General features: G+C 53.3%; 1 protein-coding gene across 2 annotated transcripts; it reads left to right on the top strand.

Annotated features, from left to right (window-relative positions):
- The first annotated feature begins 2,312 nt into the window (after positions 1 to 2,312).
- On the top strand, positions 2,313 to 13,307 carry CFAP20 (cilia and flagella associated protein 20). 2 transcript variants are annotated; one of them, XM_061375893.1, is made up of 6 exons: positions 2,313 to 2,506; positions 8,442 to 8,521; positions 9,582 to 9,693; positions 10,513 to 10,701; positions 11,825 to 11,935; positions 12,808 to 13,307. In XM_061375893.1, the coding sequence occupies exons 1-6, from the start codon at positions 2,423 to 2,425 to the stop codon at positions 12,811 to 12,813; spliced, it is 582 nt and encodes a 193-aa protein (XP_061231877.1). In that variant the 5' UTR covers positions 2,313 to 2,422; the 3' UTR covers positions 12,814 to 13,307. The 2 variants fall into 2 exon arrangements, with proteins under 2 accessions (XP_061231877.1, XP_061231876.1); XM_061375892.1 differs by lacking the exon at positions 12,808 to 13,307 and having other exon boundaries at positions 11,825 to 11,944.
- Positions 13,308 to 13,900: the final 593 nt, after the last annotated feature.

The raw sequence follows: 13,900 nt of genomic DNA, 5'->3' as shown, positions 1-13,900 counted from the left end.
CAGCAAAGGATCATCCTGCCTGTAGGACAGGCAGGAACTGTAGCAGATCATGTCATGTCCTCAGGAGACTGGGAAACGTGAGTCTTCATACGCGTTCTCCTGGAGAAAGCTGTGAGAGTCCTGGCCTGCCTTTTCAACTGGTAGAGTGCAGGTTTGGCCAAACACCTGGTAGGAGGAAAGGCTCAAAACCAGATCCATAGCAGGCACTGAGAGAAGTGGTGGGAGAGAGATGCAGGAAGCAACTACCCCAGCTTGTCTGTGCCTGTTGCAACCGTGCTATGGCATGAGGGGAGCTTTTAGTGGGACTGGAGGAGATGCTCATGGCAGTGGATGAAGACAACTCAGGAGGTTGGAGGGAAAAGAGTGCCACTTTGCTGGACCATGTCTCCCCTTGCCTTGTTGGGCCCTGCCTTCTCTCCCCTCCCATCCCTTACATAGCAGCTGAGGATCCCGTGAGGGACATGCAGAGGGTGGCCGGGTAGTAGGACATGTGGCACCTTGCCCAGCTGTCTCCTTATCCCCTGGGATGGAGGAGCTATGTCAAGTGGCAGTGCTCTGGGTGCTCACACCTCGCTCCTCCAACCTCTCCTCAGGTCCACTGCTGTTGTTCCCAATTTTCTATAGCAGAATGAGAACCAAACCAAAGGTCCTGTGAGCGTCTGTAGGGGGATGGCAGGCCAACTGTGTGGTGTGGGCAGGGCTGAGAGCTGCCACCCACCTCTGACCACAGCCATTTCTTGCAGTGTGAGTGGGTTTTTTTACTGGTTCCTTGTGGAGCTCTTCTGCTCCAGCCCTTGCAACATCTCCGTGGCCTCCTCTGGACTCACTCCAGCAGCTCCACGTCCCTCTGGTGTTGTTGCCCCAGAGCTGGATGATGCAGGACTGCAGGGGGGTTTCCCCAGAGCACAGCAGAGGGGCAGAATCCCCTCCCTTGACCTCCTGCTCATGCTCTGGGGATGCAGCCCAGTTCTGAAATGGTCTATGAGGAAATGCCACCGTGCCACTCAGCATGAGGCATGTGCCAGCCAGTGCACAGGAGGCTGCTCTGGAAAGGCTGATTCCCAGACATCCCAGAGGTTTCCAACGTAACGAGGCAGCAGCCTATGGCACTGGTGCACCCGTTAGTGCTGCTCGGAGCACAAGGCTGCAAGCCAGCTCCAGCCACATGGCACCAGAGGGGTGGGAAATGACAAAGAGTGGGACCTGCCACTCCTGTTGTGTGACTGAAGCATCCTTCCCTCCCACTCCCACCGAAGGTGTTTGTGTTCTCTTGGCCACAGAAGTACATGAAAGGGCCTGGCCATGCTGTGGAAGACCCAGGAAAGGAAACACCTTGGGAGTGCCAGGAGCTACTTTATGCTACTCGCACTGTGGTACTGCTACCTGAAACTGCAGATCCACAGGCACAGGGCTAAGCCATGAGCATGTGTCACTCGTGTTTTAATGGAGATGCTGGCAGTCATGGTCACACAGGACTTCCAAAGGGCATGCGTACCTGCTGATGTGCATTTGCTGCTCCAAGGATGGATGAGTGGATGGGTGGATGGATGGGTGGGTGGGTGGATGGATGGATGGATGGATGGATGGATGGATGGATGGATGGATGGATGGATGGCAGGCACACATTGGGCAAGTGAAGCTTGGGAGCAAGACTGGGGGTAAAGGAAGCAGCAAAGTGGAGCAAACACCATCTGGATAATCCAGTCTGTAAAACCATCATGGAGAGAAACAGGCTCCTAGGAGAAACCAGGAGAGCTGGAACTGAAAACACTCCAGGAGCAAGTGTAGTGCTGGGAACAGAAAACCAGAGTCTTGCCTTCTGTCTGATAGTGAGAACTGCAGGGGGAGAACTGGAATATTTTAAAAGCCACAGAATCCCAGACTGGTTTGGGTTGGGAGAAACCTTAAAACACATCCGGTTCCAACCCCTTCCATGGGCAGGGACAAAACGCACCCGTGTCCCAAGCGCTCAGTGAATGCAGCACCAGCCGTTCCCACAGCTACGGCTGCATGGCCTCCGATAGGGCTGCCCTTGCCGAGCGCATGAGGGGAGGGTCCGAGCGGCCCTGGTGGGCACCCAGCCCTCGGCAGGGCCATGCCCGCCGCTGTCCAAAGCCGGGGCCAGGCGCTGGGCCCAGGGAGCCGGTACCCATCAGCCGGTGCTGCTCGGGCCCGACCAGAGGCCTCCCCGCGCGGCTGACTGCCGCCACCGCACCCCCCCGCCGCCGTTGCCATGGCACCGCGCTCCCACAAACCCTCAGCGGAAGTAGACCCGGCGGCAGCACTGTGGCACGATAAGTAGTTCCGTGGTGACGGCGGTGCTGAGAGCGGGAAGTGCAGATCCGCGGCGCGGAGGGATCTGCGGTAACAGCGCTGTGTGCGGAGTCCCGCCGGCTGGAGAGGCGGCTGGCGCGGCCCTGCCATGTTCAAGAACACGTTCCAGAGCGGGTTCCTCTCGGTGCTGTACAGCATCGGCAGCAAGCCGCTACAGATCTGGGACAAGAAGGTGAGGCGGGGCCGCGGGAGCAGCCTCCCGAGGCGGGCCTGGAGCTGTCGCTGGTGGTGCCGCGCTCGGGTGGCCGCCGGTGCCTGAGCCGCCAGTGCGAGGTGACCGGGACCTCTGGGCTGTTCGTTGTGGAGGAGAATGTGTCCGCGTCACGGAGTCTTCTGCCGTTGTTGAGCAGAGCGCTGCTAGGGCAGCAGCCAGGCCAGGGTCAGGAGCTGCAGCACTGCCAGAGGCTAAAACAGTGGCGTTCGGTGCTGGGAATAAGCAGCAGCAAACCAGCCGGAGAGGGCTGGAGCAGTTCTGCTCTGGAGACCGGCTGAGAGGATTGGGCTTGTTCGGCCTGGAGAAGCCTCTGGGGAGATCTTATTGCAGACTTCAGTTCTTAAAAAGGGCCTGTAGAAAAGGTGGGGAGAGGCTTTTTAGCAGGGCTTGTGTACAGGATGAGAGGTGGTGGTGTTAAACTGAAAGAGGGAATTCAGGCTGGACGTCAGGAAGAGATTCTTTACACTGAGGGTGGTGAGGCCCTGACCCTGGTTGCCCAGAGAGGTGGTGGTTACACCGCTGCGAGGGACATTCAAGTCCAGGCTGGATGTGGTTCTCATCAGCCTGATCTAGATGCACTTGTGTGTTGCAGGGAGTTGGACTAGATGATGGACTGACGCCTGGCCCGTATCCCTAAACCCTGATCAGGAAGTTTGGAGGTGTTGAGACCTGTTGCTTCCTCCCCTTCACAAACCACCCACGGCTGTGTTGCTGCCTAAAAGGGATTCTGCAAAGTACTTCTTGCACCTCTGAGAGGAGGCTTTCCTCTCTGAGGTTATGAGCAATGTTCAGTTACCTGTGCTTGAACCTGACCTGGATTTCTTGTGATTTCAGCAGGAGTGAAGGCTTTTGAGGCAATTTAGCAGGCAGCCGTGTTGTTTGACCTCGGTGGGCTCGTGGCAGCATTTACAGGTCATGGAATGGAGGACACGCAGCGCAGACCCACTCCATTTCCCATCAGTGGGGTACCTATGCAGCTCTGTAAAGAGCTGGGCTGCCTGTCAGCCTGGCTGGGTGCATGTGCATGCAGTAGGGCTTTTGCACCAATACCGGTGACTTTAAAAGAGTGCCAGCAGCTTATTTGAGTGGTGTGAGGATGGGATGCATTAAAGACTCTTAGACAAAAGGGATGTAGTGTGCCTTCAGACTGGATGAAGCCATGCGCAATCTGGGTACCTTCCTGAGGTACCTTCCAAAATGAATTGCGCTGTGCAGGGTGACATGGCTGCGATGTGCAGCTGGTGGGGTTGCCAACAGGAGCTCTGCTTGCAGGGTGGGCATGAGCAGCAGTCTGCCCTGGTGCAGTAGTTGCTGGGTTGGTCAAAAAGATAGTCAGAAAGGTCCTCGACCAGCAGCTGGGTGTGCAGGCTGTTTCCGTTGCCTGCTGTAGGGCTTTCATGTGACTGGCTTCCCCTCGCATTGCCTGGTGGTAGCAGCCCTGTGTGTGGTGAGCAGCAGGGCAGTGTGCAGGTGGTCTTCCTCACTCACAGCCTGATGAAGCACAGACAGCTTAGGCAAGCTTGTTGTGAGGACTGCTGTGCGCACAAAGGTGTGGTTTAAACCAGAGTGGGATCTTTGATGAATTTGCCTGTGGATTCAGGATGGCTTTGTCTTTTACCTCACTTTTCCATTTAAAGGAGTTGGGTTGGTGGATTTGTAATAGCTTGGGCATTCCTATTCTGACACCCTTGGTGTGTTTGCAGCAGCAGGAAGGATGCTGTCCCAGGGGACTCTGGCAGGACTGAAGTGTCCAGGCCTTGGCAAGAGTGTGGTGACTGTCCCACTCTCTCTGCAGGCAGAGGTTCCTCCTCCAGCCTTGTGTGCAGAGAACCAGTAGCTGTTGGGCTGTGCTCTCTTGTCCTGCCTTCAGTGTCTGTTACGGAGACCTGTGTGCAAGGTGGTTGCTGTTTGCCTTCCAGCACTGTGTTGTTCTGAGTCCTCTGTAATTCTTTCCACATCCTGTCACCATGGTCCCCTCCACAGTGCTTGGAAACACACTGACCAATCTCCAGGGGACTTGCAGACTCTTTTGTGCAGAGCATATGGGAACATTTGGATGGAACTTCTCAATCCCATTGATCCTCTTGCTGATTTCTCCATGTTCCTTCTGCTGGCATGTCGATGTGTGGTTATGAGCAGTTTCAGATGCTGTGGGGAGAATTAAGGGTCAGCTAGCGTTCAGTACCTGCCTGAATATCAAACGTCACCAGGATGTAGATAGCAATTTCCCTGATGAGCATGGCCAGGATCAAGTCCCTGAAATGCTGTGGCAGGGTCTCTCTTGCAGCTTTCGTCTGACTCTGTAGTTCTTTCACACAGCATCCTTGTCTGGGCTGCCCCAGATCTCTGCATCATGAAAACACAGGCCATGCTGCTTGCTCATTCCCGAACCTGTGTGCATCAAGTGCTACAGCAGAGCCAGGTAGCTCCTGCTTTTGCCTCTCCTTCCTGGGGGACAGAGATTGGCACAAAGAGCCTTCTGCCTATTCTGGATGCAACAGTGGCTTTGAGAAGTGCTGGCCTGTCCTGAGGGAAGGGCTGTACCCATGCCTACAGTAGTCTGGGTGATGGCACTGGCCGTGTTTCAGCTTGCTGTTGCTGGCACAGACACAGGCTGGGTATACACAAGGATGGAGTGGCCCTGAGGAGAAGGACTTGGGGTGCTGGAGGAGAAGAAGCTCCCCGTGACCCAGCTTCAGTGTGTGCTTGAGCCCAGAACCACCCCCACGTGCTGGGCTGCATCCCCAGAGTGTGAGCAGCAAGGGAGGGGATTCTGCCCCTCTCCTGTGTTCTGCTATGGGGCAACAACACAGGAGGGACGTGGAACTGTTGGAGTGAGTCCAGAGGAGGCCACAGAGATGCTGCGAGGGCTGGAGCAGCTCTGCTCTGGAGCCAGGCTGAGAGAGCTGGGCTGGAGCAGCCTGGAGAAGAGAAGGCTCCTGAAGGGGAGACCTGAGAGCAGCTCCAGTGCCTAAAGGGGCTGCAGGGAACCTGGAGAGGGGCTTGGGACAAGGGCCTGTAGGGACAGGACAAGGGGAATGGCTTTAACCTGACAGAGGGGAGACTGAGCTGAGCTCTTAGGCAGAAGCTCTTCCCTGTGAGGGTGCTGAGGCGCTGGCACAGGGTGCCCAGAGAAGCTGTGGCTGCCCCATCCCTGGCAGTGCTCAAGGCCAGATTGGACACAGGGGCTTGGAGCAAGCTGCTCCAGTGGAAGATGTCCCTGCCTGTGGCAGGGGGTTAGAACTGGATGAGCTTTAAGGACCCTGCCAACCCAAATCAGTCTGGGATTCTGCAATCCCTTAACCGGGGTCGCTGGCAACAATGCAGGAGTGAGCCTCCAGAGGTCGGCCTTGGACTGTGGTGTCCAGTCCACTGGGGTTGGTGGCTGGGCCTGGGGTGAATTGTTCCTCCCTGCTCTTCCTCTGGCCTTTGTTATATGTGACACGTGTTGCTAGCAGCAATAGCAGCCGCCTAAATGTTTGTGTTCAGACACAAATGTCTGAAGCTGCTGCTCTCTCCAAACTCTTCAAGATTTGAGCTTTGTGTCTGCAAAAAATGCTTCTTCAGTTTGTCTTTAGACAGTGGGTAACTTCCCAGTTATCCTGATTCAGAGGCTATTAGGCATTTGAAGCACGTTTATTTTCTGTGAAGTCTGTTACCCTTTTTTCCAGCTTCAGAAATACAGCTTCTTAGGCCCAGGATGGCTAGAGAATATTGGCCAAGTAGAAATGTGGAGTCTCATTTAGACTTCTAAATTTTTCTTCAGCCTTTTCTCTGAGTTTCCATGAGGTAGGAGGAAGCCCCTGAAGACCAGGAGCTATTGCTGGGTAGACACTCTGCACATGTCATGACTGTCCCTCATACCCTGTACTGCACAGAGCTGGCAGCTCTGCCTGAGGGAGCTGGAGATTGCTTTTTGCTGTGAGAGCTCAGTGAGAAGGGATGCCAGAGCTGGAAGAAGAAGATAAAGTGCTCCTCTGGCTGTGACCAAGCGTGTCCTCTGTCAGGGAGGTGGCTCCTGCAGCAGACAGGAGGTTAGCTCAGCATGTATCACAGAGCTGGGCTCCAGAGCAAGCCGAGGGGCTGAGCTGGGGTGTTTCACAGGATCACAGAATCACAGCCTGGTTTGGGTTGGAAGGGACCTTAAAGTCCACCCAGTTCCAATCCCTGCCACAGGCAGGGACACCTTCCACTAGACCAGGTTGCTCCAAGCCCCGTCCAGCCTGGCCTTGAGCACTGCCAGGGATGGGGCAGCCACAGCTTCTCTGGGCACCCTGTGCCAGGGCCTCAGCACCCTCACAGGGAAGAGCTTCTTCCTAAGAGCTCATCTCAGTGTCCCCTCTGTCAGGTTAAAGCCATTCCCCCTTGTCCTGTCCCTACAGGCCCTTGTCCCAAGCCCCTCTCCAGGTTTCCTGTAGCCCCTTTAGGCACTGGAGCTGCTCTCAGGTCTCCCCTTCAGGAGCCTTCTCTTCTCCAGGATGCCCCAGCCCAGCTCTCTCAGCCTGGCTCCAGAGCAGAGCTGCTCCAGCCCTCGCAGCATCTCCATGGCCTCATCTGGACTCACTCCAACAGCTCCACATCTCTCTTGTGTTGTTGCCCCAGAGCTGGATGCAGAACTGCAGGGGCGGGGGAATCTCCCTGGAGAGGAGCATAGGGCAGAATCTCTTCCCTCTGCTGCTGCTCATGCTCAGGATGCAGTGCTGTGGGGGGTGGGGGTGTTCTCAATAGACCTGTAAATCCCTGGGAGCTGTTTGTGTTACAAAGGAGGGATCTGGTTATCCTTAAGGATCCTCCCTGTGAGCTTAATGCTTTCTGGAAGTATCTGTCGGGCTTGAGGCAGTGTTAAGAGCAGCCTGGCATGCTCAGCTGACCCTCAGCAGCAGCACTTGTAGAGACAGGTTGGGTGGTGGGCTGCTCACAGGGCTTATCTCTTTGTTCCAGCAGATGTGCGCAGTATCACCCATGTACATCCCTCTGAAGAACTGAAATGTGAAGATGAGCTGTTAAACCTTTAAATCATTTTGTAGCTTATCACTCAAACCATCCCATTAGAAGTTTAATGCATCCTACGGGTTAGCAGTGGTGATAGGTACTGCAGAAATTAATTCATGGAGCCGGAAGGAGCATTGCCATTTGCTGATGTAGCACTGGGGAAGAGCAGAGAGCTTAATTAGCAAAAGTGCTTTTAAATGGAGATAAATCCGAGGGGAAGTGAGGTGCGTCATTAAAACAGTAAATCCTCAGCCCCTGGGATTCAGCCACATTGCTTGTGGTGAAAAATTAATTTTGTTATTCCTGGCCTTCCTGAGCTTAGGGGGCAGGTGGCTGCATCCAAGTAGCCAAATGCCTGTGCCCCTCAGCAGAGCAGACAATGCTTCTGCACTTGTGTGTGCTAGAGCTATGAAGAATTCCAGCCAGGCTGTTATCTGGTTCTGCTCTTCCACAGAGGCAGCCAAGCATGGCAGCAGTATGGACCAAGACCCCCTTGGTGACCCATGGCTTCTGGTGGCTCCCTTCGCTTCTGTATTGCTTTTACTTATTTTTATCCTTTATCCCACTCTAGTCTGATCTTCCTCTGACACTTTAACATTTGTTGATTTGGGCTTCTAACATGAGGCTGGAGTCAGTGGTGTTCACTGTAGCGTGTCTGGATAGACCAAAGTCTTGCACTTGATGTCCATGCAGCAAGCTGGGACCTAAACTCTTGCTTGGAGTCCTGGCACTCTGAGGCAGTGAGCAAAGCCTTGGAAACAGGGATGGCCAAAACAGTGGGAGCCAAGTGAACATAGATGGCTCCTCCTGGGATGTCTCCCTCTCTCAGTGGAGCTCTGGGTGCCTCTTGCTTCCCTCTCAAGTAAAGGAAACCTGTGCTGTCTGCCCTGCTTTCTTCCAGGTGCGCAATGGCCACATCAAACGAATCACTGACAATGACATTCAGTCCTTGGTGCTGGAGATTGAAGGAACTAATGTCAGGTAGGAGAAGGCATCTTATTCTGCCCTAATGTGCCCTGGGGGCTTGGCCCTGGAGCAGAGTGAAAGATGGTGGTGCCCAGCAGATATGTCCGTCAGACTCTACTTCTGTCTCTTTCTCAATAAATTGAAGAATAGTTTCTGGGGTCAGATGCCTGCTACCCTTCTGTGTAAGGCACTGTACCACAGTGCCTTTCCCTGGGTGCACTTGGAGAGCTCTCTGTCATCCTCAGTGGGGCTAAGGGAAAAATAATAAAAACAAAATCCCATTATTTTTCCATCACTTGGCAGGGGGGGAAAGGCTGTATTTGAATCCCAGTCCCCTGTCAGTGCTGCCAATTACCGAGAAAGCAGCACTCTGCATGCTGCATCTTTTATTGTCTTAGGCCTGCTCTGCTGCTCTCCTCACGTGATAGCAGGAATATCAAAGGCAGATGTATGAGGGGAGTTGCTTGTGGTGCTTCACTCCTTGTCTTCATCAGCTGGGGAGAGTGACTCCAGCTCTGCTAGCGGGTTCAGCCTCTCCAGGACTTCTCCAGGGGCCACTAGAACAGGGAGCTCCTTATAAGGGCAGTGGAGGCTCCTCTCATGCAGCCAGGCTGAGCCTGTGCTTCCCGTCCTCCCGAGATGTGTTGATACAGAACTTGCCAGGCGTGACGTGTGCAGCTAGGGCTCACCACTTCTGTGTTCCCAGGCTCACAGGGCACACAGGGCCTGTGCTGTGCTCTGGAGGGCTCTACCTGCTAAGGGGAGGAGAAGGCTGCATTAAGAAACAGCACTGACGTGGCTGTGAAACTGGGGAGGTGAAGCTGTCCAGGAAGGTGGTTCATGCCCTGGGTGAGAAAAGTGGGATTTGAAATGCGTTCTTTGAGCCTTTTATCTTGCTTTCCACACAGCTACCTCTGAAGCTCTGCCTCCCATTAAAGGAAGCACTGGTTCTTGCTGAGATCTTATCTCTTTCTGTCTGCCCTCCAAGATTGCATTAGGTCAAGGGAGTGACTTGGGACTCAGGCTGTGTGCTTTGTGCTGTGTGCGATCCTAAAGCATTTTTCTGTCCTCTCAGTACGACCTACATCACATGCCCTGCGGACCCAAAGAAGACCCTAGGCATCAAACTACCTTTCCTAGTGATGATCATCAAGAACCTGAAGAAATACTTCACATTTGAAGTGCAGGTGAGGAACATGCAGTGGGGAGGCCCATCCAGGGATAGGCGAGGAAGGTGCCAGAAGGCTGCAGTCTTACTCTGGAGCTCAGTTGAGGCAGCAAGTACTCTCCAAAACAGTTTTGCTTCTTTGACTGTGTGATCATAGCATCATGGAATAATTTCGGTTAAAGATGATCCAGCTCCAACCCCTGCCACAGCCAGGGATACCTTCCACTAGAGCAGGTTGCTCCAAGCCCTGTCCATCCTGAGCTTAGGAGCTGCTAGGGATGGAGCAGCCACAGCTTCTCTGAGCAGCCTGTGCAAAGGCCTCACCACCCTCACAGGGAAGAATTTCTTCCTAAGATCTTGTCTCAGTGTCCCCTCTGTCAGGTTAAAGCCATTCCCCCTTGTCCTGTCCCTACAGGCCCTTGTCCAAAGCCCCTCTCCTGATTTCTTGTAACACCTTTAGGCACTGGAAGCTGATCCTAAGGTCTCCTGGAGCCTTCTCTTCTCCAGGCTGACCCAGCTCAGCTCTCTCAGCCTGTCTCCAGAGCAGAGCTGCTCCGGTGTTTGGAGCATCTTTGTAGCCTCCTCTGGACTCACTTGAGTAGTTCCATGTTCTTCTGTTGTGTCAGATCTTCTGCTATGGGGACATCAGTCAGCTCCCAAGCTTGTTGTTGCTATTACTGAAAAAGGGTCTGTTGTGAATTGAAAATACTTCTGCTGTGACATGGAGGTGGGGGAGAGCCTACTCGGAGATGGGCAGAGCCTGACTCTGGAAGAGCTGTTGTCTTGGGGAGCTGGGGGCTCAGCTGCCAGGTTCAGCAGCCTCACTTCCTCGCCCCAGGTGCTGGATGATAAGAACGTTCGCCGGCGTTTCCGAGCAAGTAACTACCAGAGCACAACCCGGGTGAAGCCCTTCATCTGCACCATGCCCATGCGGCTGGATGATGGCTGGAACCAAATCCAGTTCAACCTGTCAGACTTCACACGCCGGGCCTATGGGACAAACTACATCGAGACCCTGAGAGTTCAGGTGAGCAGGGGCACATCCTGCCCACACACACCCGTGGTTGGTAGTCTTACTGCCTTGCTGCAGGTTGGGAATCTGGGCTTAGCCCTGACCTGATCCTTTACCAGTCGTACTCTTTACAAAACAGTGTGGAAAGAAAGCCAAGACCTAACTGAGGCAGCAGAGGTCTTGGTGCTGTGTCACTTCGCTGTACTAGACTGGGGTGAAGAAGCCTATTTCTGTCTTGTTTCTGTTGCTGGCTGTTGGTTAGGGTAGGAGTGACAGTCCACCTAAAGTTCCCAGCAGTGTGCAATGCATCCTGCTGGGGGAAGGTCTGCTGGGAATTAGCTGTGTGCTGCCTTACTATCCAGACAGCCACCAGATGAGTGGGAGCCTGCCTGCTACAGAACCAGAGTGTCACAGGCTATAGGTATCCCTGGTCAAGTTTGTTTCCTAGTGTGCATGGAGCCTTCACTGAGGACCCCGGACAAGAGCTGACACAATGTTTGTTCCTGCTGGGGGCATGAAGTTCCATAGGCTAGGGATTCATTCATGTTCCCTGTGTCCGGTAGTATGCGTTACTGTGAGGAATGCCGATGTGCAGAGTGTGTCTGTTCTTAGCATGGTGGGACTGCTGCAGTTCTGAGATGGACAGGCAGTCTGGGAAATGTCTGTCCTCTCACATAGCTGTGAGGGGGACTGGAGTGACTCCTTTGCTGCCAGCTGATTGTGGAGGCAGTACAGACTGGACAATCTCATTCCTGACCTCAGGGAGGCCCTGAGGAGGGAGTGTTAAAAATGCAGCAAGCTGAGGCTGAGAGTGTTCTGGCAAATCCTGCTGTCAGGAGAAAAGCAGAGGTGGGTTCACAGCACAGGACCCTCTAAGCAACTCAGGTAGCTCTCAATTTGCAGAGATGCCAGAGCTTGGCCAAATCTTTTGAGCCAGTTTCCATCATGGAGAGAGCGTCTAGTGCAAACTAGGGGGCACGGGCCACTGTTTCTTCTCTGATGCCCTGTCAGATTCAGAGAGATGCAGTGAGATCTCTTCTCCATCTGTTGAACCAAGGAACCCAGGCTGCTGCATGACAGCGCACCTGGATGTGGAAATATCACGTGGAAAATGGACTGACTCTGTTTTGACTCTCAGATCCATGCCAACTGTCGCATTCGACGGGTGTACTTCTCTGACCGGCTCTACTCGGAGGACGAGCTCCCAGCTGAGTTCAAGCTGTATCTGCCAGTCCAGAACAAGGCCAAGGTGAGCTAGCCATGTGCAGGCAGGGTGGGAGCAGCAGCTGGGCCAGGCTAGCATTCCTCTTCCTGCTCCCACTGCCTCCAGAGTTCCTTCTAGCAGCTGAACCCTTACAGCTTTGGCCATCAGCCCAGGAGAACCCTCGGTGCTGACAGGGTGAGCCATGTGTCAGGGTGCCTTGCTGAGTGGGTTTCCTGTCAAAGCACACAGGCGTCATTCCCATCTAGGAGTAGGGTGAGCTGTGCATCTGCTCCCCATGTCCTTCCTTTTCATGCTGGAGGGCTCTGGGCAGGGTGGCAGCCTCCCCACATCTCTTCAGAGCTCTCACCTGTGACTCGGCACAGGAGCTTTGCTCTTCAGAGCTAGCTGCAGCTCCACACGTGTATTCCAAGAGAGATGTTGTTTGTGTCTCACATTTACTCCCCTCTCATCTCTTCCCTGCTGAGTGCAGATGGTGGTGCTAAGAGGGAAAGGAATAGGCAAGGTTGTGGCTGCCCAGCTGGAGGAGAGGCCAAGTTGTGCTCCACTGGTGGTGGGAGAGGAGTCCATGGCGTATCGGCAGCACTCTAGAGGAGCGTGAGGAAGCACCCTCTTTGCCAAGACCAGGTTGTCCCAGTGCAGGTGCTGCTTTTAGCAGAGAAGATTTCTGGACAGAATTTCAAGGAGCTGATGGAGGATGTTGGGTGCTGGTCTCAGTGGGAGGTAGAAGAGAGTTAACACTGTGACCATAGGTCACCCCTTTGGGGAACCTGTCACTGCCATCTTGGCATTACAGCCTCCCAGGAGTGTTTGGGGAGTGCCTGGGGCTCTCCCAGTAGCATTGTCTTGGTGTTGCCAAGTCTGCTAAGTGTCTCCTTTCTTCTCCCTGATCTGTCCAGCAATAACACCACATTGGGAAGAGATGTGAGAAGTGTTTGGGGTCAGTCCCCAAACAAAAGCAGGTGGAAGAGAAGGCCCTACTGAGACCAAGTTTTAGATCAGCTCACCTTGCCTACGGTAACTTTGATTCAGATGGTATCCCTCTTCTGGACAGCACACAGTTAACCATGTAACAGCTCTGGGACTACTTTTTCATGTGTGGATTGTACAGAATCAGAGTTTTCTTAGCTGTTCCTAAAATGCTGAGCCCCAGCACTGCAAGTGGCCTGTTATTGGATCTTGTGTTGTGCAGAGGGGTTGCTCCAAGTGGCCACTGTGCCTCCAAGGAGGAGATTCAGCAGGAATTCTGGGGTTAAGTGTGCCCTCTTGAAGATACCAATGTGATTTTTCTTTTTTTTTTTTTTTTTTTTTTTAATTTCATTGTTTTCCATCTCTTGTTTTATATGTGCTCTCAATATGGTTGTAATAACTCTTGGAAAGTTATTAAACATTGGACTCTGAGTCTGCTTCTGGCTTTTTTCTCTTTCCATGGATCCTTTAAGTTGCACATATTAGTGCTTCAGAAAGTGCTGAAGGATTTCTTTAGGAACCCAGATGTTAGAATTCACCCCTGAATGTGACTTTGATTGGCACCCTCACTGTTCAAGGGATGGCACAGACATAAACAGCAGCAACCTCGAGAGAGGAAAAATAATAAGGTTTCCACAGAGGAGGCAGAATCTGTCTTGAAAGTTGTGGGACTCTACCTATATATGAAAACTGTGGGACTTTACCTACGACAAAACCTCGTGCAGTTCACTTCTAATCCATGGGAATGGGATTTTCACTCCCTTCTTGAAGTTTTTTTCACAGCAGTGACAAATTGGTCTTGATCTGCCTATTAGGGCACAGCTCTTCTGGCTGTGTAGTTAACCAACTCAGCCCAGCTCTCATCCAAGCCTTTTGCAGCTACTTATAGCAAGAAGCACACAATAGTCTTCCAGCTGCCAAATTGTCCCTTTCCCCAGGGATCAAAGGGGAGATTTAGCAAAGCAGCATAACAGGAGCTGAAGTCTTTTCCTGTGCTGAAGCTGCCCTTCCCTGCCTCAAACC

The sequence above is a fragment of the Neopsephotus bourkii genome, unplaced genomic scaffold, assembly GCF_033783945.1.
Source record: "Neopsephotus bourkii isolate Nb327-2 ecotype Australia unplaced genomic scaffold, CSIRO-AGI_Nbou_v1 NB_1680, whole genome shotgun sequence".
NCBI classification, from domain to species: Eukaryota; Metazoa; Chordata; class Aves; order Psittaciformes; family Psittacidae; genus Neopsephotus; species Neopsephotus bourkii.
Note: the sequence above shows the minus strand (reverse complement) of the source record. Positions and strands in the feature narration are given on the sequence as shown.

Bases quoted from the DNA above. Each gene is read 5' to 3' on its own strand.
- CFAP20 (XM_061375892.1), top strand. From the start codon at position 2,423: ATGTTCAAGAACACGTTCCAGAGCGGGTTCCTCTCGGTGCTGTACAGC. The intron at 2,507-8,441 runs GTGAGGCGGGGC...GCTTTCTTCCAG, and splicing joins TACAGATCTGGGACAAGAAG to GTGCGCAATGGCCACATCAA. The intron at 8,522-9,581 runs GTAGGAGAAGGC...CTGTCCTCTCAG, and splicing joins ATTGAAGGAACTAATGTCAG to TACGACCTACATCACATGCC.